Raw genomic sequence first — 26360 nt, 5'->3', positions numbered from 1 at the left:
TAAAAGGGGAAATAGACAGTAACACATTCATAGTAGGGGACTTTAACACCCCACTTTCACCAATGGACAGATCATCCAAAATGAAAATAAATAAGGAGACACAAGCTTTAAATGATACATTAAACAAGATGGACTTAATTGATATTTATAGGACATTCCATCCAAAAACAACAGAATACACATTTTTCTCTAGTGCTCATGGAACATTCTCCAGGATAGATCATATCTTGGGTCACAAATCAAGGCTTGGTAAATTTAAGAAAATTGAAATTGTATCAAGTATTTTTTTCCAACCACAATGCTATGAGACTAGATATCAATTACAGGAAAAGATCTGTAAAAAATACAAACACATGGAGGCTAAACAATACACTACTTAATAACGAACTGATCACTGAAGAAATCAAAGAGGAAATTAAAAAATACCTAGAAACAAATGACAATGGAGACACGACGACCCAAAATCTATGGGATGCAGCAAAAGCAGTTCTAAGAGGGAAGTTTATAGCAATACAATCCTACCTTAAGAAACAGGAAACACCTTGAATAAACAACCTAACCTTGCACCTAAAGCAATTAGAGAAAGAAGAACAAAAAAACCCCAGAGTTAGCAGAAGGAAAGAAATCATAAAAATCAGATCAGAAATAAATGAAAAAGAAATGAAGGAAACGATAGCAAAGATCAATAAAACTAAAAGCTGGTTCTTTGAGAAGATAAACAAAACTGATAAACCATTAGCCAGACTCATCAAGAAAAAAAGGGAGAAGACTCAAATCAATAGAATTAGAAATGAAAAAGGAGAAGTAACAACTGACACTGCAGAAATACAAAAGATCATGAGAGATCACTACAAGCAACTCTATGCCAATAAAATGGACAACCTGGAAGAAATGGACAAATTCTTAGAAATGCACAACCTGCCAAGACTGAATCAGGAAGAAATAGAAAATATGAACAGACCAATCACAAGCACTGAAATTGAAACTGTGATTAAAAATCTTCCAACAAAAAAAAGCCCAGGACCAGATGGCTTCACAGGCGAATTCTATCAAACATTTAGAGAAGAGTTAACAGCTATCCTTCTCAAACTCTTCCAAAATATAGCAGAGGAAGGAACACTTCCAAACTCATTCTATGAGGCCACCATCACCCGGATACCAAAACCAGACAAGGATGTCACCAAGAAAGAAAACTACAGGCCAATATCACTGATGAACATAGATGCAAAAATCCTCAACAAAATACTAGCAAACAGAATCCAACACCACATTAAACAGATCATACACCATGATCAAGTGGGGTTTATTCCAGGAATGCAAGGATTCTTCAATATACGCAAATCAATCAACGTGATACACCATATGAACAAATTGAAGGAGAAAAACCATATGATCATCTCAATACATGCAGAGAAAGCTTTTGACAAAATTCAACACCCATTTATGATAAAAAGCCTGCAGAAAGTAGGCATAGAGGGAACTTTCCTCAACATAATAAAGGTCATGTATGACAAACCCACAGCCAACATTGTCCTCAATGGTGAAAAACTGAAAGCATTTCCACTAAGATCAGGAACAAGGCAAGGCTGCCCACTCTCACCGCTCTTATTCAACATAGTTTTGGAAGTTTTAGCCACAGCAATCAGAGAAGAAAAGGAAATAAAAGGTATCCAAATTGGAAAAGAAGAAGTAAAGCTGTCACTGTTTGCAGATGACATGATACTATACATAGAGAATCCTAAAGATGCTACCAGAAAACTACTAGAGCTAATCAATGAATTTGGTAAAGTAGCAGGACACAAAATTAATGCACAGAAATCTCTGGCATTCCTATACACTAATGATGAAAAATCTGAAAGTGAAATCAAGAAAACACTCCCATTTACCATTGCAACAAAAAGAATAAAATATCTAGGAATAAACCTACCTAAGGAGACAGAAGACCTGTATGCAGAAAATTATAAGACACTGATGAAAGAAATTAAAGATGATACAAATAGATGGAGAGATATACCATGTTCTTGGATTGGAAGAATCAACATTGTGAAAATGACTCTACTACCCAAAGCAATCTACAGATTCAATGCAATCCCTATCAAACTACCACTGGCATTTTTCACAGAACTCGAACAAAAACTTTCACAGTTTGTATGGAAACACAAAAGACCCCGAATAGCCAAAGCAATCTTGAGAACGAAAAACGGAGCTGGAGGAATCAGGCTCCCTGACTTCAGACTATATTATAAAGCTACAGTAATCAAGACAGTATGGTACTGGCACCAAAACAGAAATATAGATCAATGGAACAGGATAGAAAGCCCAGAGATAAACCCTCGCACATACGGTCACCTTATCTTTGATAAAGGAGGCAGGAATGTACAGTGGAGAAAGGACAGCCTCTTTAATAAGTGGTGCTGGGAAAACTGGACAGGTACATGTAAAAGTATGAGATTAGATCACTCCCTTACACCATACACAAAAATAAGCTCAAAATGGATTAAAGACCTAAATGTAACGCCAGAAACTATCAAACTCTTAGAGGAAAACATAGGCAGAACACTCTATGACATAAATCACAGCAAGATCCTTTTTGACTCACCTCCTAGAGAAATGGAAATAAAAACAAAAATAAACAAATGGGTCCTAATGAAACTTCAAATCTTTTGCACAGCAAAGGAAACCATAAACAAGACCAAAAGACAACCCTCAGAATGGGAGAAAATATTTGCAAATGAAGCAACTGACAAAGGATTAATCTCCAAAATTTATAAGCAGCTCATGCAGCTCAATAACAAAAAAACAAACAACCCAATCCAAACATGGGCAGAAGACCTAAATAGACATTTCTCCAAAGAAGATATACAGACTGCCAACAAACACATGAAAGAATGCTCAACATCATTAATCATTAGAGAAATGCAAATCAAAACTACAATGAGATATCATCTCACACCGGTCAGAATGGCCATCATCAAAAAATCTAGAAACAGTAAATGCTGGAGAGGGTGTGGAGAAAAGCGAACCCTCTTGCACTGCTGGTGGGAATGTAAATTGATACAGTCACTGTGGAGAACAGTATGGAGGCTCCTTACAAAACTACAAATAGAACTAGCATATGACCCAGCAATCCCACTACTGGGCATATACCCTGAGAAAACCATAATTCAAAAAGAGTCATGTACCAAAATGTTCATTGCAGCTCTATTTACAATAGCCAGGAGATGGAAACAACCCAAGTGTCCATCATCGGATGAATGGATAAAGAAGATGTGACACATATATACAATGGAATATTACTCAGCCATAAAAAGAAACGAAATTGAGCTATTTGTAATGAGGTGGATAGACCTAGAGTCTGTCATACAGAGTGCAGTAAGTCAGAAAGAGAAAGACAAATACCGTATGCTAACATGTATATATGGAATTTAAGAAAAAAAAATGTCATGAAGAACCTAGGACTAAGACAGGAATAAAGACAGAGACCTACTAGAGAAAGGACTTGAGAATATGGGGAGGGGGAAGGGTAAGCTGTGACAAAGTGAGAGAGAGGCATGGACATATATACACTACCAAAGGTAAGGTAGAGCTAGTGGGAAGCAGCCTCATAGCACAGGGAGATCAGCTCCGTGCTTTGTGACCGCCTGGAGGGGTGGGATAGAGGGAAACGCAAGAGGGAAGAGATATGGGAACATATGTATAACTGATTCACTTCGTTAGAAAGCAGAAACTAACACACCATTGTAAAGCAATTATACCCCAATAAAGATGTTAAAAAAAAAAAAAAAAGATGTGAAAAAAGAAAAAGAATGTAAAAAAAAAAAAAAAAAAAGCTCTGAGGGGAATTCCCTGGTGGTCCAGTGGTTAGGACTCTGCTCTTTCACAGCCAAGGACGCGGTTTGATCCCTGGTCAGGGAACTAAGATCCTGCAAGCCGTTCCACCCATTAGAGGTCAAAGCAGTTATATAAGTTTTTGAGGCAAAGGGTTATACATCAAAGTGACATATTGACTATGTAGTCCAATAGGCAAGCAGTGGGTCATTGTGACTCTTTACAGGATTAAAAGGAAATGTTAATTCCTAAAGAGTTACCTTGCTCGGGGCTTCGCTGGGGGCTTCCCTGGTGGCGCAGTGGTTGAGAGTCCGCCTGCCGATGCAGGGGACGCGGGTTCGTGCCCTGGTCCGGGAAGATCCCACATGCCACGGAGCGGCTGGGCCCGTGAGCCATGGCCGCTGAGCCTGCGCGTCCGGAGCCTGTGCTCCGCAACGGGAGAGGTCACAACAGTGAGAGGCCTGCGTACCACACAAAAAAAGTAAATAAATAAAAATAATTTTAAAAAAAGTGTTACCTTGCTGATGCCAGGAGGAAATTGCTTTTTTTTTTCTTTTTGGCAAGTAGGCATTCCTGTGTCTTCTAAGGGAACCTAGTTAATGTGTAGTACAGATGCACAATGTACACTAAAGGGGAGGGGATAGTGGTTCAAAAAGCAGAGAAAATTTTACGTTAGATTTTTTTCTTGTCCTGCCTTAAAATAATTTTGTTTCATCAGTTTAAATGTCAATCTCAAGGATTTGGGCTTTATTTTGAAAGCAGAGGAGAGCCACCGAAAGTTTCTGATTGGGAAGTGGCTTAAGGCTATGCCTCAGAGGACAAGGATTCTGACAATATATCTCCAATTAACTTCCCTTGAGACCCAGGGAATCACTCTTTCTCAGGGGCCTAGGTTTATCTACATACTAGGATAACTCTACATCTAAATTTAGGAATAACGTGGGGGTAGGAGACAAGCTGAAGGAGGTTAAATTAGTCCTTAGATCTACAAGTTCCAGGTCTGGGGCAGGATCCCAGCGTCTGTATTTTTAACGAGCTCCTGTGATGATTCTGATGCATGGCAAGTTCGTGAATCACCTGACTGGGTGGTACCTAACGCTGGTTCCATTGTGATGTGCTGAGACTCGGTGGTGGTGGGGAAGGCAGTCTTTAGAAGTGTTAACGAGAAAACCACAGGCCCAAAATGGTGCCACTTGTGCTCCCGTGATACCAAGCCTAGACTTAATACTTGACTTAGTTGCAGTTTCAACCCTCCCCAGAAATGTAATCTTAACCAGTGGAATTTTCTGGTCAGCACCGAAGAGGTAATCTGCATGTGGGCCCTCTCCATCCACGCCCCACCCCCAGAAGAGGTAACATGCATGATAAAAGTTTTGATGATCCCTTTCCCCCAAAAAGAAGATATCCTGACCTAGAAATAATCTTTTTTCTTTTGTCTTGTCCCACCCTTCTTCCTATAAAAGCTCTCCGTTTCGTACACGCACTCAGAGCACTCTTCTAGTTGCTAGGTGTGATGCTGTTTGATTCATGAGTTGTTGAATAAAGCCAACTAGACCTTCAAATGTACTGTTGAATTTTGTTTTTTTAACAGAAGTGAAGAAAGTTCCCGTAAGACTGATGTAATTGTCTTGGCAAGAAGTAATGAGAATGTGGGATGGTGGCAACAGAGAATGGAAAAATAAATGACTAACGGAAAACACCACCGATGTAGAATTGAGGGAATTTACCTAGTAATTGGAAGTGAGGGTTGAGGAAGGGGGCAAGGATGACGACAAGGTTTTGAGCCTTGGCCAGGGCAGTGACAAATTAAATACATGCAAGGAAATTATTTCAATTTTGGTCTTCCCACTGTCTTTCATTCATGAAAACCAGTGTACATGGGTCTGATCACTACTGGGTGAAACGATATTCCAAATCTTTCAAACGACAACTAATATTTATTACCCAGACACTATGCCACAGGCAGTATGCTCTGCATTTTAGTCTCATTTAATTGTCACCATGAGGTAGCTCTGGTTCACATTCATTACCTCATTTAATCCTCAAACTACCCCCAAGGGGACTGCTACTATTATCCATATTTGACAGATGAGGAAGCTGAAACTTGGAGAAACAAAGGAACTCACCTAAGGTCATCTAGATAAAGAGCAGACATTCAAAGCCAGTCTGCCTCAGAACCTGCCAACTAAAATTTGGCATTGCCATCTACCTCTACAAGGATTGAATCATGAACCACTGTGGCTGCTGACCTTCAACACCCCCTGAAAGGAGGTCAGGGTGGAGATCAGGAATGCGGCACTCTGATCTGGGAAAAACTGGCAAAACAGGTCTTCATATAGTTAGATATTTTCAGGAGAAGATCTTATGAGCTCCAATTCTTGCATCTACTCACATCTAGAAAAGAACTAAAATTATTAACTGTGACATCTGCTCCTCCTGACTAGCAGCAAGCCTCTGTCCAACTGCATGCTTGACTGCACGCACCACCCCCCTTCACTACAATCATTTACAACACTGACCTTCCCCCAACCTCTTTGGAGCAGTTTCTCAGAGCTATCTGAAATGCAGTCTCCGGGCAGTAGTCCTCATTTTGCCCCAAATAAAACTTAACTCATGGGCTTCCCTGGCGGCGCAGTGGTTGAGAGTCCACCTACCAATGCAGGAGACACGGGTTCGTGCCCCGGTCTGGGAAGATCCCACATGGCCGCGGAGTGGCTGGGCCAGTGAGCCATGGCCGCTGAGCTTGCGCGTCCGGAGCCTGTGCTCCGCAACGGGAGAGGCCACAACAGTGAGAGGCCCGCGTACCGCAAAAAAACAAACAAAAAAACCTCACAGTTCTCACATTGTGCTTCCTTTTTTTCAGTCGACAAACCCAAGCCCTCCGCCATTATGATACCCTGAAGCCCTGTTAAACACCAGTCAAGTCTGGATGCAAAAATAAAAGTGAGGCAACCATGAATCAATCTATCATTTTTAGCCAAGTGAAAGATTACAAGTTGTATTTGAAAACACCGCCTAATATCCAAGTAGGCTGTTCAAATTTAAATGTTTAACTGAATGGGATTTTTGTTTGTTTCCCTTAGAAAATAAATTCAGATGATGTGGGGTTTCGGGGGGGTTGTTTTAATGCTAGAAAATTCTGTTACCCTTTAGGTAAATGAGGATTGCTGTAACGTGCCCTAAAACGATCTGTCGGGAAATGATTGCACAATTGTGCCAGTTCAAGGTGTCTCCTCCTCCTGAGATTTCCTCCACACCCTCTTTTGGACAGTCACTGTGTAATGACAAAAGCTGAAAGTGACAGGAGGGCTCTCACCCTTTACCTTATAGACTCACAGTCAACTTAATCCAATACAGCCACAATCCAGCTGAACTAGTGGGAAGGTGTGATACTGTGATAAGAAATTTATATTTGGTCTTCATCTCCTTTCCTGGCACAGAGTTCCTAAAACCCTTGGAATTTCCAAGGTGATGAGAGGGAGAAAAGTGTCTTTCGTTATGTAAATGAGGTGAGTTTTGGACCACACCTAAGGATGGGGGCTGGCTGCCAGTGGAGCCAACCATGTGATTAGAGGGTTGGAACTTTCAGTCCCACTCTTGACACTGGCCATTGGCAATTGAACTCAACATCCAGCCTATCTCCACTCTCAATGCTGCCGCTGCTTTATCTAGAGCTTCCAGTTGGTAAACGTGGAGATTGGTCTAGAGTGGCACTAGGAGAGGGCATGGAAGCTCCTTGCCCCTTCCCCATACCTTACCCTTCCAGCCAGCTGTTCCTGGGCCTTTTATAATAAACTGATAATCTAAGTAAGTAAAATGTTTCTCTGAGTTCTGTGAGCCACTCTAGCAAATTAATTGAACCCAAGGAGCGGGTCACGGGAACCTCTGATTTATAGCCAGTTGGTCAGAAGTACAGGCATACCTTGGAGATATTGTGGGTTCTGTCCCCAGACCACAGCAATAAAGTGAGTCACATGAATTTTTTGGTTTCCCAGTGCATATAAAAGTTATGTTTACACTATACTATAGTCTATGAAGCGTGCAATAGCATTGTCTTAAAAAAATGTATATACCTTAATTTAAAACTGCTTTATTGCTAAAAAAAAATGCTAAGCATCTTCTGAGCCTTCAGCAAATTGTAATCTTGCTGCTGGTGGAGGGTCCTGCCTCCATGTTGATGGCAGCTCACTGATCAGCGTGGTGTTTGATGAAGTTGGGGCGCTGTGGCAATTTCTTAAAATAAGACAACGATGAAGTTTGGCAGATCACCGACTCTTCCTTCTCTTCCTTTCACAAATGATTTCTCTGTAGCAGGCAATACTGTTTGATAGCATTTTATTCACAGTAGAACTTCTTTCAAAATTAGAGTCATTTTTCTCTCAACCCTGCCACTGCTTTATTAACTAAGTTTATGTAATATTTTACATCATTTGTTTTCATTTCAACAATCTTCACAGCAATCTTCACCAGTAGATTCCACCTCAAAAACCACTTCCTTTGCTCACCCATAAGAAGCAACTCCTCATCCGTTAAAGTTTTACCATGAGACTGCAGCAATTCAGTCATATCTTCAAGCTCCACTTCTAATTCTAGTTCTCTTGCTATTTCCACACGTACAATTACTTCCTCCACTGAAGTCCTGAACCCCTCAAAGTCATCCATGAGGGTTAGAATCAACTTCTTCCAAACTTCTATTAATGTTAATATGTTGACCTCTTCCCACGAATCATGAATGTTCTTAATGGCATCTAGAATGGTGAATCCTTTCCAGAAGGTTTCCAATTTACTTTGCCCAAATCATCAGAGGAATCATTATCTATGGTAGCTATAGTCTTACAAAATGTATTTCTTAAAAAATAAGACTTGATAGTTGAAATTACTCCTTGATCCATGGGCTGCAGAATGAATGTTGTATTAGCAGGCATGTAAACAACATTAAACTTGATGTACAACTCCATCAGAGCTCTTGGGCAACCAGGTGCATTGTCAGTGAGCAGTAATATTTTGAAAGGAATCTCTTTTTCTGAGCGGTAGGTCTCAGCAGGGAGCTTAAAATATTCATTAAACCATGTTGTAAACACTTGTGCTGTCATCCAGGCTTTGTTGTTCCATTTATAGAGCACAGGAAGAGTAAACTTAGCATAATTCTTAAGGGCCCTAGGATTTTCACCATGGTAGATAAGCATTGGCTTCAACTGAAAGTCACTACCTGCATTAGCCCCTAACAGGAGAGGAAGCCTGTCCTTTGAAGCTTTGAAGCCAGGCATTGACTTCTCCTCTCTAGCTATGAAAAGTACTAGATGGCCTCCTTTTCCAATATAAGGCCGTTTTGTCTACACTGAAAATCTGTTGTTTAGTGTAGCCACCTTCATTAATGATCTTAGCTAGATCTTCTGGATAACTTGCTGCAGCTTCTACATCAGCACTTGCTGCTTCACTTTTATGTTATGATGACGGCTTCTTTCCTTAAACCTCATGAACCAACCTCTGCCAGCTTCAAACTTTTCTTCTGTAGCTTCCTCACCTCTCTCAGCCTTCACAGAATTGAAGAGTTAGGGCCTTGCTCTGGATTAGGCTCTGGCTTACGGGAATGTTGTGACTGGTTTGATCTTCTATCCAGACTACTAAAACTTTCTCCATATCAGCAATAAGGCTCTTTCACTTTTTTCTCATTCTTGTATTCACTGTAGTAGCACTTTCAATTTCTTTCATGTACTTTTCCTTTACATTCACAATTTGGCTATTTGATGCAAGAGGCCTACCTTTCAGCCTATCTCAGCTTTCAACATGCCTTTCTCACTTAGCTTAATCATTTCTAGCTTTTGATTTAAAGTGAGAGATGTGTAACTCTTCCTTTCACTTGAATACTTAAGAGGCCATTATAGGGTTACTAATTGGCTTAATTCCAATATTGCTGTGTGTCAGGGAATAGGGAAGCCTGAGGAGAGGGAGAGAGATGGGGAACGGCCAGTTGGAGCAGTCACAACACACATTTCTCGATTAAGTTCACCATCATACATGGGTGCAGTGGTGCCACAAAACAATTACAATAGTAACATCAAAGATCACTGATCACAGATCACCCTGACAAATAATGAGAGTGAAAAAGATTGAAGTATTCCAAGAATCAGGGAAATGTGACAGAGACACAAAGTAAGGAAATGCTGTTGGAAAAATTGTACTGATAGACTTACTGAACACAGGGTTGCCACAAACTTTCAATTTGTTAAAGAAAACAAAAAAGAAAGAAAAAAAACACTATCTGTGAAGCACAATAAAGCAAAGTACAATAAAAAGAGGTATGCCTGAAAAAAAAAAAGAGGTACGCCTGTACGGTTAACAACCTGGATTTGTGACTGGCATCTTAAGTGGGGGCAGTTTTGTGGTTCTGAACCCCTAACCTGTGAAATCGGATGCTATCTCCAGGGAGATACGTTCAATTGAGTTGAGTTGTAGGACACCCAGCTGGTGTTGGAGAATTGCTTGGTGTGGGGAGACACCCCCCACACACACTCTGCCACACACTGGTGACCAAAATTGTTAGGTTTTCCACACTTCCCAAAATGCTAAGAAGCTTTATGAAGCCTCCCTTCTCTGATCATCTCTTCAACTAATCTGGTTATGTCATATCCAAATGTCACATGGAAGTATGACAGCAATTTGTGTCTATAGTTCTCTGGCTGTGTTATAAATGAAAGAAAGAAGTGAATCATTCAATGTACCCAACACTTTGCTTATTCCACACCGAGTTTACACCACACCTTCCTGCAAATTGCTCACTATAAAACCTCATGTCTACATTCCATTCAAATAATTTTTAAATTAGATTTTACATTTATTATTAATATAACATGCTGTGTAAGTATCCAGGAGCCTGAAAATGGCAATCTAGTACTTGGCTTAAATAATACAAGCACTTGCTGTGATCTTTATCAGTACTCAGCCTTCCTTTATTATGGCTTTTAAAAAACAAATTTTAAAAGTGCATGATTCCTTTAGGCTACTGTTTAGGAAAGACTGGAGTAAAACATTTCCAGTAATGAATTAGTTGTATATAGGTTCAGATTAGAAAATGTCAAGCACTGGAAAAAAAAATACACTTTAAATTAGCTCAATTTAAATATGGGGCCATTTCATTTAAACATCTGATTTGAATCTTCAGTATTTCACTCATTTTATGTGTTAATTCCATTATACCAGATCTTACTTTGGTAATTTCTCAAGTGTCCCAGAGAAGATAAAAAAGGAATTCAATTTCTGTCAATTACATTGTATGTCTTCATGTGACCAGGATGAGAAACTTCTGCTCCCTACATGGCAGTCACGACAGGAAAAGAATTCCCCCAGTCCACCAGCAAGGAACAAATAACACTGTTGTTCAGAATAAGGACTGCATAGCTGAGGATATTCACATTCTGATTCCTTCCAGAGCACTTCATTTCAGCAAACAAGGACTGATTCCTTTCAAAATTCAACTTCAGTTGAAAAACACTGAGGTACAGATAGAGCCACAAATGCAGAGGTTACAGACATGGACAAAAGTGCTCCCAATAAGGTGGCAGGGATCTCAGGTGGGGCCTTTCCTTCAATAACAAATGCATTCAGAAGGTTCCGGAGCACGATTCAGTTTTTCTCAAAATGTCGTGACACCCTGCTGAATCTTCTTCAATTAGGCCTGCTGAGACCAGAGAAACCGATCACATTTTTCAAGCATGCTTTGTATCAAGGCTCTGAAATCCCAAAGAAAAGAAACAGGCAAATTTAGCTGTCATTGTTCATTCTTTTCAGAAGAAAGGATTAAAAAAGCTGACTGACTCTGTGCATCAGAAGACACAATCAACAGATGAAAAGGCATCCTGTGAATATGGCATCCTGTCCTATACAACAGGAGAAAATATTTGCAAATCACATATCTGAGAGGTTAATATTGAGAATATGTAAAGAACTCATATGACAGAAAACAAATAATGCAATTTAAAAATGGGCAAAAGACTTGAACAGGTATTTCTCCAAAGATGACATTCAAATAGCCGACGAGCATATGAAAAGATGTTCAACATCAATAATCACTAGGGAAATGCAAATAAAACCACAATGAGATATCACCTCATGCCCATTAGGATAGCTACTATCCAAAAAAACAAAACAAAACAGAAAATAACTAGTGTTGGTGGGGATGTGCTATAATTGGTGGGAATGTAAAATGGTGCAGGCTCCATGGAAAACAGTATGGAGGTTCCTCAAAAAATTAAAAATAGAAGTACCATCTGATCCAGCAATTCCACACCTGGGTATACACCCAAAAGAACTGAAAGCAGGGTCTCAGAGATATCTGTAAACTCATGTTCATAGCAGCATTACTCACATTACGCTAAGTGAAACAAGCCAGTCACAAAAAGACAAACACTGTATGATCCCACTTATATGAGGTACTTCGAGTAGTCAAAGTCAGAGACAGAAAGTAGAATGGTGGTTACCAGGGCTTAGGTGGAGGGGAAAGGGGGAGCTGTTGTTTAATGGGTATAGAGTTTCAGTTTTGTAAGCTGAAAAAGTTCTGGAAACTGCACACTGATATGAATATACTTAACACTACTGAACCAAGTAGTTAAAAACGGTTGGCAGGAAATTTTATGTTATCTGTATTTTACCACAGTTTAAAAAAAACAAAACAAAAAAAAACCCTGACTGAGACAATTAGGTATGTGGTACCAACAATATTCTTAAAGAATTGAGTACACATCAGATTTGGGTATTTACATTAACCTAAACAGTGTTTTGGTGATGACTGTGAACAAAATATTACTTTAGCCTCTTCTCTTAATCACCTTCATCAACAGAGGAGTCTCTGTTCCCTCATCTATGAATGAGGGGTTGAGACTATGTGATCTCTATAGTCCCATCCACCTCTGAAAATCTGTGCAATTCTACATTCACCAGGTGCCTGTGGATAGGGCAGGACAGACATACATTACCTCTGCCTTTTCTCGGCAATCCTCAGGATATCACAGGTTCTGGTAAACCTCTCTGACAGCTCAAGGGTCAAACCACATTCTTGTAGCAGTGACCAGGCCCGGTCTGGGCCCATGACCTTAGCTAACAGGAGTGCCACATTCTCCACGTTGATAGGGGAAGGCCCATCGCTGAAGTTCCCATTTGGTGACTTCTGGGGGGCTGGCTTTGTGCTCTTGCTCTGTACCAGATGTAGGAGAAGCTTCCATTCCTCCGCAGTCTCTGGGATCCAACCTACTCAAACACAGAGAAACAATATGGGCTCTGACCGCTCTTAGCACTCTGCCTGCATACAGGAGAAACTATTCGTGAAAATGTTTCATACCAAAACATAAAAATATTAAAGAATATAATCTCATTACCCCCAATACAGAGTTGTTTTCTGAATATTTGTTGAACAAATAGCTCACGAAAAGGAGAAGCCATAAAATTAGCTTCAACATTCCTTCATTTGCTCACGCAGTAAGTAATTACCCAGGGCACACTCCATTCTAGGCACTGAATGTGAATGAGGAACAAACAGACATGATGAGCCCGGCCTGCATTCCTGTGGAACTCATGGTCCAGTAAAGGAGACAGAACTTAGACAAACACATAAATAAATCTATGCTTATAAACTGTGCTAAGTGCTTGCTATAAAGGAAAAGATCAAAGAGCCATTAGAGAGATTGGCAGGTTTGGGTGTTTTTTTGTTTTTTTTTTAAGGATCAGAGAAGGGCTGTATGAGAAGTGACAGTTAAGCAGAGAGCTGAAAGATGAGACAAGTTTAGTGAGCATGTGCTTGTGGCCCATATGTACACAAACGTGCAGGGAAGGTGTCAGGAATGGAGGGTGAAGGAGCCTGCATTTCTGACAAAGGAAACATGGAAAATGACTCGACACAGGAAGGAACTAGGTGAGTTCAAGGAATTCAAAAAAGGCCTACAATGCACAAAGGCCTACAATGCACAGTGAGGAGCGAGAATGAGATGATAGGGCCAGGCCATAAGGGAACAGCTTAAGAATCTGGATTTTGAGTCCAATGTAAGGGGCTTCAAGGAGGACAGCCACATAATCCAATTTTTGTTTAAAAGAACCATTCTGAGAGTCAGCAACGTGGTGGAGTGAAAAGCTACCTTTGTCTCTCCCCTTAACCTACAACCAGTAAAACATCCACAACACAACAAAGGTTCTTGTGTCCGACACACCAAGAAACCAGAGAATTCTCCACATATCTATACAACTAAAGGTGATGGACTGGAACACATAGAAGAGGCAGAACCAGGGAAACAGTGGAGGTGGTGTCTGCAGTCCCAGCCCTCCAGCCCCAGAGAAGCTGACAGTAGCAGGGGAAGCAGTGCACATGACCCCAGCCTCCAGCCCCCAACTCGAAGTAGCAAGCCCATGAATCTTACAACACTGGACATGGCAGGGCCACCTGAGCAATCCTAGCTATTGCCCCTGCCCCTTCCTCCCCAATAGCAGTGGAACTTGCCACTCAAGGGCTCCTGGACAGGAGGGAGCCCACCATCCTGGTGCACCAGGTGGCAATGCTAGCAACACTGGCAGAAGTAAGGCGACCCTGCAGGTACAGGAAGTGATAATGCAGGCATCGGGCCACACCACAGATGGAGATGGTAGAGGGCACAAAATGCAGACTCTCAAATATAACCAGAGGCAGCTGATGTAAGAGAAACCCAAAACTTGTGCTATAGCGCCACCTACTGGAAAACAAAAGAAAGGCCTCTAATTTCTAACCTGTTGGATCATTAGAATCAAGGAGAAAGGTGCTTGCTACTTTAAATGTGTGTCAGAGGAACAACTTCATCAAACACTGTGAAGAACCATAGTGACACTGTACCACAAAAGGAAAATTACAATTCTCCAGAAACCAAACTTAAAGTCACAGAATACTGTGATCTAACTGACAGAGAATTCAAAATAGCTGTCATGAAGAAAGTCAAGGAACTACAAGAAAACTCAGGCAGTTCAATGAACTCAGGAACGAAATTAATGAACAGAGGAATACTTTACAAAAGAGATTAAAACTCTAAAAAAGAAAAACAAATTCTAGAACTAGAGAATTCAATAAATGAGTTGAAGAAAACATTAGAAAGCACTGAAAATAGAGCAGATCACATGGGAGAGAGAATTAGTGAGCTTGAAGATAGAACTCTAGAAATGACACAAGCAGAATAAAGAAATAAGATATTTGAAAAAATTCTATGAGAACTATCCAACTCCTTAGGAAAGACAACATTAGGGTAATGGGTTTCCCAGGAGAAGAAAGGGAGAGGGGAGCAGAGAGTTTATTTAAAGAAGTAATAGCTGAGAGCTTCCCAAACTGGAGAAGGAACTGGATACACAAGCCCATGAAGCTAAGAGAACACCTAATTATCTCAATACAAAAATACCTTCTTCAAGGGACTTCCTTCCCTGCTGGTACAGTGGTTAAGAATCCATCTGCCAATGCAAGGGACATGGGTTCATGCCCTGGTCCAGGAAGATCCCACATGCCGCGGAGCAACAAAGCCCGTGTGCCACAACTACTGGTCCTGCACTCTAGAGCCCACGAGCCACAACTATTGAGCCCACATGCCACAACTACTGTAGCCCACCCACCTAGAGCCCATGCTCTGCAACAACAGAAGCCACCACAATGAGAAGCCAGAGCACTGCAATCAAGAGTAGGCCCCGCTCGCCACAACTAGAAAAAGCCCGCACGCAGCAATGAAGACCCAACGCAGCCAAAAATAAATAAATAAATAAATAAATGTATTTTAAAAAGACCTTCTTCAAGACATATTATATTAAAATTGTTAAAAGTCAATGACAAAGAATTAAGGCAGCCAGGGGAAAAAGGAAGGGTAACCTACAAAGGAACCTCCATTAGGCTATTAACAGATTTCTCAGCAGAAACTCTACAGTCCAGAAGAAAGTGGAATGACATTCTCAAAATACTGAAAGATAAAAACCATCACCCAAGAATACTCTATCCAGCAAAGTTATCATTCAGATATGAATGATAAATAAGGACTTTCCCAGACAAACAAAAGCTGAGGAAGTTCATCAACACTAGACCTGCATTTACAAGAAATGTTGAAAGGAGCTCTTTACCAGAAACAAACAAACAGAAAAGAGCAAAGTACACAAATCTTTGAGTAAAGTGATAAGCAGACAGAATCTTTAAACTGCAACACTTTATCAGAATAGGTTTTTTAAACACTTTACAGCATAAAGGTTAAAGGGCAAAGATGAGTAGAAAAAGTAATTATAGCTACTTCAATTTGGTAACAAACTCACAACATAAAAAGGGATAATTTGAGGCAAGAAAAATACAAAAGGGGGAGAGGAAAAGGGTGGAACTCATATAGGTACATAAAGATAAGATGCTATAAGCAGAAAAAGGACTACTTTATCTATGACATGTTTCATACAAACCCCATGGTAACCACAAAAAATAAATCTAGAGCAAAGACACAAAACATTAAAAAAGAGGAAAGTGAGAAAAACATCATGAAAAAACACCAAAGCAAAATGGCAGACAGAAATACAAGGAAAAAGAAATAATGAAGATATAGAGCAACCAGAAAACGAAAGATAAAATAGCAGTACCAAATCCTCATCTGTCAATAATCATCCTAAATGTAAATGGATTGAATTCACCAATCAAAAGACACAGAAAGGCTGGGTGGATTAAAAACCAAGAGCCAACTGCATGCTGCCTCCAGGAGGCTCATCTCAGAGTTTAAGACAATTATAGGCTCAAAGTAAAGAGATGGAAGATGACACTCCAGGCAAATGGCAGCCAAAAGAAAGTGGGTGTAGCCATACTTATATCAGACAAAATAGACTTCAAACCAAAAAAGATAACAAGAGACAAAAGTGGATAGTATATAATGATAAAGGGGATAATTCATCACAAAGACATAATGTTATTAATATATGCACCTAACACAGGAGCACCAAAATATATAAAACAATTATTAACAGACTTAAAAGGAGAAATTGACAGCAACACAATAATAGGGGAATTTAGCAGCCCACTGACATCAATGGATAGATCATCCGGACAGAAAGTCAACAAGGAAGTAGCAGCCTTAAATGAAACATCAGACTAGATGGATTTGATAGATTTGTACAGAACATTCCATTCAATTGCATCAGAATACACATTCTTCTCACGTGGACATGGAACTTTCTCAAGGGTAAACTGTATGTTGGGACACAAAACAAATCTCAGAAGACTGAAATCATATCAAGTATATTTTCCAATTTCTATGAAACTAGAAATCAACTATAAGAAAGCTGGAAAAATTACAAATATGTGGAGACTGAACAACATGCTACTGAACAACTACCAAGTCAATGAAAATCAAAGAAGATATCAAAAGTTACCCAAAGACAAATGAAAATATGACATGCCAGAATCTATGGAATGCAGCAAAAGTGATACTAAAAGGGAAGTTTAAGCAATACATGCCTACCTCAAGAAACAAGAAAAATCTAAAATAAACAATCTAACCCTGTACATAAAGGAACTAGAAAAAGAACAAATGAAGCCCCAAATCAGTAGAAGGCAGGAAATAATTAAGATCAGAGCAGAAATAAATGAAATAAAGACTAAAAAGACAATAGAAAAGATCAATAAAACTAAAAGCTGGTTCTTGAAAAGATAAACAAAATTGACAAATCTTTAGCTAGACTCACTAATCTTAGAGAAGGCTCTGATAAATAAAATCAGAAATGCAAGAAGAAAGATAACAATGGATACCACAGGAATAGAAAGGCTTATAAGAGAATAATATGAACAGCTACACGCCAACAAACTGGACGACCTAGAAGAAATGGACAAATTCTTAGAATCATAAAACCTTCCAAGACTGAATCATGAAGAAATGAAAAATCTAAATAGCCCGATCACTAGTACAGCAATTGAAATAATAATCAAAGCTCCTAAAAAACATGAGTCTAGGACCAGATGCCTTCATAGGTGAATTCTACCAAACATTCAAAAGACTTAATACCTATCCTTTTCAAACTCTTGAAGAGAAGGGAATGCTTTCTAACTCATTTTACAAAGCCAACAACACCCTGATACCAAAACCACACAAAGACTCAAAAAAATTACAGGTCAGTATCTCTGATGAACATAGATGCAAAAATTCTCAACAAAATATTAGCAAACCGAATACAATACATAAAAAGAATCATACACCATGACCAAGTGGGATTTATTCCAGGGATGCAAGAATAGTTGTATCCACAATAAATTCATGTGATACACCACATTAACAAAATGAAGGACAAAAACCATATAATTATCTCAATAGATGCAAAAAAAAAAAAGCATTTGACAAGATTCAACACCCATTTATGATAAAACGAACTTTCAATAAAGTGGGCATAGAAGGAACATACCTCAACATAATAAGGCCATATATATGACAAACTCACAACTAATATCATTCTCAATGGTGAAAAACTGAAAGCTAGCCCTCTAAATCAGGAACAAGACAAGGATGCCCACTCTTACCACCCTTATTCAATATAGTACCAGAAGTCCCAGCTAGAGCAATCAGGCAAGAAAAAGAAAAGGCATCCAAATTGGAAAGGAAGAAGTGAAACTGTCACTATTTGTGGATGACATGATTTATACATAGAAAACCCTAAAGACTCCACCAAAGAACTACTAGAAATAATAAAGTTGCAGGGTACAAATCAACATTCAAAAATCTGTTGCGTTTCTATACACTAACAATGAGCTAGCAGAAAAAGAAATTAAGAAAACAATTCCATTTACAGTCACAACAAAAAGAATAAAATACCTAGGAACAGATTTAACCGAGGAGGTGAAAGACCTGTATACTGAAAACTATAAGACACCGCTAAAAGAAACTGAAGACGACACAAATAAATGGAAAGATATTCCCTGCTCATGGACTGGAAGAATTAACATTGTTAAAATGTCCATATTGCCAAAGCAATCTATAGATTCAATACAATCCTTATCAAAACCCCAAAAACATTTTTCACAGAAATAAAACAAAAAATTCTAAAATTTACATGGAACCACAAAAGACCCCAAATAGCCAAAACAATCCTGAGCGAAGAGAACAAAGCTGGAGGTATCACACACCCTGATTTAAAACTATATTATAAAGCCATAGTAATCAAAACAGCATGGTAGTGGCAGAAAAACAGATACATATATCAATGGAACAGAACTGAGAGCCCAGAAATAAACCCATACATATATGGACAATTAATATACAACAAAGGAATAAGGAACATCCAATGGAGAAAGGATAGTCTCTTCAATAAATGGTGTTGGGGACATTGGACAGTCTCATGCAAAAAAATGAAAGTAGACCACTACCTCACACCATACACAAAAATCAACTCAAAATGGATTAAAGACTTAAATGTAAGACCCAAAACCATAAATTCCTAGAAGAAAACATAGGCATGACACTCTCTGACATCAGTCCTAGGAATATCTTTCTAGCTAGGTCTCCTCAGGCAAGGGAAACAAAAGCAAAAATAAACAAATAGGACTACATCAAACTAAAAAGCTTCTACACAGCAAAAGAAACCATCCACAAAATGAAGAGATGACCTATTGAATTGGAGAAGATATTTGCAAATAATATATCCAATAAGAGATTAATAACCAAAAATACATAAACAACTGGATGAAAAAGTGGGCAGAGGAACTGAATAGACATTTTCCCAAAGATGACATACAGATGGCCAAGAAGCACATGAAAAGATGTTCCACATCACTAATTATTAGGGAAATGCAAATCAAAACCACATGGGAGGACTTCCCTGGTGGCTCAGTGGTTAAGAATCCGCCTGCCAATGCAGGGGACACGGGTTCAATCCCTGGTCCAGGAAGATCCCACATGCCGCAGAACAACTAAGCCCGTGAGCCACAGCTACTGAGCCTGCACTCTACAGCCTGCGAGCCACAACTACTGAAGCCCGTGCACCTAGAGCCCGTGCTCCGCAACAAGAGAAGCCACAAAAATGAGAAGCCTGTGCACCGCAACAAAGAGTAGCCCCTGCTCGCCGCAATTAGAGAAAGCCCATGTGCAGCAACAAAGACCCAACGCAGCCAAAAATAAATAAATAAAAAATAATAAATTTATATTAAAAAGACCCACATGAGATATCACCTCACACCTGTCAGAATGGCTATCATCAAAAAGTCTACAAATGTTGGCAAGGATGTGGAGAAAAGGGAACTCTGTGCACTGTTGGTGGGAATGTAAGTTGGTGCAGCCACAGTGGAAAACAGCATGGAGGTTCCTCAAAAAGCTGAAAATAGAACTACCATATGATCCAGCAATCCCACTTCTGAGTATTTACCCAAAGAATATGAAAACACTAACTGGAAAAGATATATGCATCCCTATGTTCACTGCAACATTATTTATAATAGCCAAGATACGGAAGTAACCTAAGTGCCCTTCGATAGATGAATGGATAAAGAAGATGTGATACATACACACACACACACACACACACACACACACACGTAATGGAATACTTCTCAGCCATAAAAAAAAAGAAGAAATCTTGCCATTTGTGACAACATGGATGGACCTTGGGCATATTATGCCAAGTGAAGTAAGTCAGACAGAGAAAGGCAAACACCATATGATCTCACTCATTTGTGGAATACAAAAACAAACAAAAACAAAATAAATGAACAAACCAAACAAAAACAAACATGTAGATGCAAAGAACAAAGTAGTGGTTACCAGAGGGGACGGAGTGGGGGCAGGGTGAAATGGGTAAAAGGGAACAAACACGGTGACAGGTGGAAACTAAATTTTTAGTGGTGAGTACACTGCAGGGTATACAAAAGTGGAAATATAATGTACACATAAAACTTATATAATGTTATAAACCAATGTTATCTCAATAAAAATTTTTTTAATTAAAAAAAAAGAACCATTCTGGCTGCTCTAAGGAAAATCGGTTAAAGATGGGCAAGAATGGAAACCAGAAGGCTAATTATAAAGTTATTGCAGTAACCAGGCAAGTAGCTGGGATCAGAATGACCGTGGTGGAGCCAAAGAAAGTAGATAGATATGAGATATATAATTGGCAGCAAAAGCAACATTCTTTGAAGTGAAATATAAGTTAGGAGACAAAAATGTCAAGAAAAGACTCCCATTTAATACACCAAGGGTAAGAATAGCTATTATTATTATATTAACAAAATATTAAGAGTACTTTTATCTGGGTGGGAAGAATTTTAGGTGATATCTTCTTCATTCTTCCTAGATTTTCCATTTTTTTCTATAACAAACATCATGTTGTAACTTTAAAAGAATAAACCATTTATATCTTAACTTTTCTGGTTATTTTTCCAAAGTGAACACATCTATAGTTCTACAAAACCATGTGACCCTCTTGTTTCATTTTTGAAACAAAGATGATTCAGTTATTATTGCTGTAACTGTGACACCTGAGGCTATCTCTTTGCCAGTCATCTGGTTTCTTTGCTTGGTTGTAATTTTTCTTCTTCTACAGCAATAGGGCTGAAAAAGGCTGTAGATCACACTGCTAGATGAAGGATCCTGATGTCATGCTGCTGGCATCTCTGCATTGAGATGAATAAAGTAACACTACAAAACAGACCAAGACCACCTCTCTGAGTGCAGGATGAACTCTCAGACTTCAGAAATCAGTGTGTCAAAGTCCTGGCCTCCTGACTGCCATTTTATCTGTATTGAATTGATGAAAATTAAAAAAAAAAAAACAAAAAAACCCTAAGTACCTGTAAAGGCTTAGGAAAATCTGACTGCTACTCTAAGTTCATCTTAATGATCTCTAACTTTGGGCTGTGTAAAATGGCAACATGATGCAGATCAAAAAACCTGAGCACAAGCTTTAGAGATGGTCAGACCTGGTCTGAACACCAGCTCCAGCATTAACTAGTTGTATGACTGTGGGGAAACTAATTATCCTTTTTCTGGGCCTCAATCATAACTTTTTTAAAATCGAAATAATAGTAACTATCCCACAGGTTTAATATCTCATTTAAACAGCATATGGAAAAGCATCAGGTATCAATATAATGCCTCACATGGTAGGCACTCATGAAACAGAAAAGTTGCCTGTAGTTTATTTCTAGTTATGATTTCATGGTATACCAAGTAGTACAGATTAAAAAAAAAAAAAAAAAACTCCAAAAATGTGACAGCTAGCTAGAATAACATAAATGATCATTGAAATATTTATCAAATTTCTTTATTGAATAGTCTGTAGTGACTTCTAAAATACTATAACCAAGAATAACCGACTGGGATTTACATACCATTGTCCCCTTCCATCAGGCTCATATCATTCAGATACACAATATTCGTGAAGGCCTCTCTTCTTCTCCCCAGCTCCAAACAGAGAATAAGATATCCAGGCCAGAAACTTTAAAGAGACCAAAGTTGGAGAGAGGAATAAAAAGCAGTGAATTTATCTGGAGCTGTGTGGTCCAATACTGTAGATATTAGCCACATGTGGCTATTTACATTTAAATTAAATAAAATTTAAAAGTCAGTTCTTCAGTTGACCAATACATATTTCAAGTACTTAATGGCCACATGTGACTAGTGGCTACCATACTGGACAGCGTGATAGAATATTTCCACTGCTTCAGAAAATTCTATTAGACAGCCCTGATCTAGAGCATTTAAGAAAAAAATAAATAAAGCTAGTGATAAATACTGACATTTGAGGCCAAGCCCCAATTATGAGACATTTAAGCTTATACACTTCATAAACTTTAAGGTTCAATAACAAACTAGCATATTTCTTCCCTAAGTATGCAAACTTTGGAAGTTCTCCTTGACTCTTCCCCTTCCTTCATTTGCTATACCCAGTATCTACAGGTCCCACTGCATTTTCCTTTGAAATGTGCCATTAGATGTGCTCCTTCTGCTGACCTAGAATCAATTTGGTCATACCTGAATTACTGCACCAGCTTCCTAGCTGGCCTTCCTTTCTCATCTCCAATCTTTCTCATGTATGAAACCAGAAATGATCTCCAGAAACCTCCATTTTATCATGTCATTTTTGTACCAAAAAGGCTAAAAGGGTCTCTGCTGATAACTAAATTCTTCTAACCACCTTTCAAGGTCCTATATGATCTCATGACCCACAACCTGGCCAGTCTCATCCCTCATTATCAGTGAACAAATATGTACCAAGTGCCTACCACTTTATGAATTATGTATCATGAGGGAAAAGGAAGACACATGTCCCTATCTCCAAAAGACTGTAATCCAGGTAAAGCCATAAGATAACATCTTCAGGCCATGAATAACTACAAATATGTGGTACAGATAAAAAGCAATGGCAGTTTTTCATGGCCTTGCTCTTGCTGTTTCTCTCACCTGACTTGCCCTCCTCCTGGCTCCTGTTTGAATACAAATCCTACCCAGGCTTAGGGCTTACCTCAAAGTCTCACCTCCTCCCTGAGTCTTTTCACCAGCCATTCTACCAAGCCCATTCTGATCTCTCCCTTCTCCAAAACTATATCAATTATAACTTGTATCACACAGTCTGGTGCTTAATTAAATAAACCTGAGAACTGGGGCTAACAACTAAGCAAAAGGGGGAGAGAGGAATGAGCAAGGACCAGTCTCTTCCACACACAAAATAAAATACACTCAAAATTTAAGACAAAAAAAGATGTTTATTATCACTTAAAACAAAAAGCCGGGCTTCCCTGGTGGCGCAGCGGTGGAGAGTCCGCCTGCCAATGCAGGGGACACGGGTTCATGCCCCGGTCCGGGAAGATCCCACATGCCGTGGAGCGGCTGGGCCCGTGAGCCATGGCCGCTGAGCCTGCGCGTCCAGAGCCTGTGCTCCACAATGGGAGAGGCCACAACAGTGAGAGGCCTGCGTACTGCAAAAAAAAACAACAAAAAAACAAAAAGCCACCTTTATGTAGCAAAAAAAAAATCCCAAATGACAAAGCATATCCGTTCAGGCCCCTAACTACAAAGTTACTAACTAAAATGATTCTAATCTTAACTTCAGCTTCTAGGAAAATTCTCACTTACCCATGAGACCTACAGATGTCAGTCACTTTCTCTTTTGTTGTAAAATCTGCAGGAAGTTTAATTAGATGAAGGATTAGCTGACTGTAACCCCAGGAAAACAAGTGGGAATGAGGCCTGAAAAATGAAAAAAATATCAGTAAATTAGACAGGAAATAAACTCTACAAAAATGCTTATTCGTCAGCTGATAGGTAAGATCAGAGTTTAATTATATTTTTTCCATTATTATATTTTTCAAACATTTCTACTTGGCCTTCGTAAAATTAAAACAGCTATTTTTCCAATGACAAATACCTGTTTATTTTTTTTAATTATATATTTTAGTAATCAAAAGCAAAAGAAAGAAGCTCATAATTCCATCACTCACAGATAGCCATTTTATATCTTTCCAGACCTTTTTCTCTAGGCATATAAGATAGGCATTTTGGGAGCTTTTAAAAAGTTTCTCCTGGAGGAAAACACAAGGAATATTTCTGATAGATTACAAGTAACAGTGTGTATGTTTTATGAATTCTTTTTTAAAAAAAAATCCTAATCAGGGACTTCCCCAGTGGTGCAAAGGTTAAGAATCCACCTGCCAATGCAGAGGACACGGGTTCAGTCCCTGGTCCAGGAAGATCCCACATGCCGCGGAGCAACTAAGCCCATGCTCCACAACTAGTGAGCCTGCAAATCTAGAGCCCGTGAGCCACAACTACTGAGCCAGTGTACCACAACTACTGAAGCCCACGCACCTAGAGCCTATGCTCCTCAACAAGAGAAGCCACCGCTCACCACAACTAGAGAAAGCCTGTGTGCAGCAACGAAGACCCAATGCAGCCAAAAAATAAAAGTTTTTAAAAATGTACTAGAAAAGCTTTAAAAAAAGAGTCAAAGTTAAAAAAAAATCCTACATCAGGTTACATCTAAAAATCCCTTGGCAAATTTCTAGGAAGAAAACACACACACTCACACACACACACACACACACACACACACACACATACACACAATTTTCTAACAATTTTCTTCTAACACAGGTTTAATCACCAAGGTCTCTTAATGTTGGTCCATGAAAGAGTTTCAGTAGCCCAGTTTAATTCTCTGCAATCATGTGCAAAATTTTGTATGAATGTGCATTTTTCTGAGAGGAATCATCAGATTCTTAGAGGGTCTGTGATTCAAAACATGTTCAGAACCACTAAGCAGTACACTCAATCTGATTACTACCATGACTTGAGTCAGTCGCTTCCATAGCTATTCCTGAAGTAAGCCCAGAATGCTATATGTGAATAAACTGGTTCCATTCCAAAGGAGCAGCAGAGCTTAGAAACAGGACTCCTTCTATACCTGGGGTCTCCTTCATCGTCCATAGTGCTGGTGCTTGGGGGAGCATCATGGGACACTGCCAACAGCAGCCAATCCAGTCTTAAAGACTCTGGTTGTAGGAGGGACTCAAGGAAGAATGGCCTAAGAGAAAGTTGGGAAAAAAATCACCAATATTCATGCTGAGAAAGGAAAGATAAAATGTGCAGATGTGAAGAAAATGTTATTAAGGGATCAAGACAGTGGATGAAATAACTTGAAAACTCTTCTGCTACAAAATGTATAGAAATGCTGGTGAAAATATAATACCCTTTTAACTGAACAGCTGAGCTTCAAGATAATAAGGGAAATACCAAAGGGCCGAAAAAAAAAAAAAAGGAGAAATAAATACCAGTATAGCAAATGTGAACCAATCAGAAGAAACAGTGGGGGGAAGTTGCCATTCTCAATAACCAAAGGACATGTCTGTTCACTGCCATGTGGAGATAGGAAGTGAGGCCTCAGCCCAAAGAAGTTAAGAGCTGTAACTGAGATCCACCCACAAAAAGCTGGGATATATCACAACAAAAAGGTGGCAGCAAATCCACTCACTGGCAGAGACAACAAGGAAGCTTATCTGTCTTAGCATAGGCCTTGAAACGGAGTTTAATTTTACACTGTTGATCTGAGAATCTCTGAGAGGGAGAGAGGGAGGAAAGAGAAGTGTGGGTTATGCACACATTTGTGGTGTGTGCTGTGAATTGTGAAAGAATGGAACATAACTGCCAAAATCCTCCTCTTCCATAGCAGGTGCCTCAATCCTGTGGCAGTTAATAGTAAAAATGTTCCAACTGCTTATACTAGAGAAACAGTGCCCTATCAAAAGAGAGTCCAAAAAAAAAAAAAAAAAAGGAGGGTCCGCAAATATTCTCTCCTTCTCACCGTTGATCTTCAGGCCTTGATTTTACCAGACTGTCTAAATAAGCCAAAAACTGAGCAGGATGATGATGACAAAGCTGCATGACATCTGAAGGCAAAATGGATGGATAAAACCTGATTAAGGATCGAAGGGCAGATTCTCCAAATTTCTCATACAATCTGCATTTAAAAACAAAACATGTTAGTCTCCAACTTCAGTAAGATAATATAACTTGGTTACATTATCTACGTATTTATTAGAAATG

The 26360-nt window shown here is 39.3% G+C and overlaps 1 protein-coding gene across 6 annotated transcripts in view; it reads right to left on the bottom strand.

The window, feature by feature from the left end:
* Positions 1-10749: 10749 nt before the first annotated feature.
* HPS5 (HPS5 biogenesis of lysosomal organelles complex 2 subunit 2) overlaps positions 10750-26360 on the bottom strand; it is a 45202-nt gene continuing 29591 nt past the window's right edge. For 5 of the 6 annotated variants that reach the window (XM_022583800.3, XM_022583798.3, XM_022583797.3 and 2 more), the window contains 6 exons: positions 26119-26274; positions 25222-25341; positions 23895-24008; positions 22151-22257; positions 12801-13071; positions 11565-11705 (listed from right to left, as the gene is read on the bottom strand). In XM_022583800.3, coding sequence (XP_022439508.2) covers positions 11597-11705; positions 12801-13071; positions 22151-22257; positions 23895-24008; positions 25222-25341; positions 26119-26274 — 877 coding nt within the window. In that variant the 3' untranslated portion in view covers positions 11565-11596. The other variant, XM_022583802.3, reaches the window with a different exon arrangement.

The sequence above is a fragment of the Delphinapterus leucas genome, chromosome 7 (genome assembly GCF_059928025.1).
Source record: "Delphinapterus leucas isolate spDelLeu-1000000601 "Yukka" chromosome 7, BTC_Dleu_Yukka2, whole genome shotgun sequence".
Taxonomy (NCBI): domain Eukaryota; kingdom Metazoa; phylum Chordata; class Mammalia; order Artiodactyla; family Monodontidae; genus Delphinapterus; species Delphinapterus leucas.
Note: the sequence above shows the minus strand (reverse complement) of the source record. Positions and strands in the feature narration are given on the sequence as shown.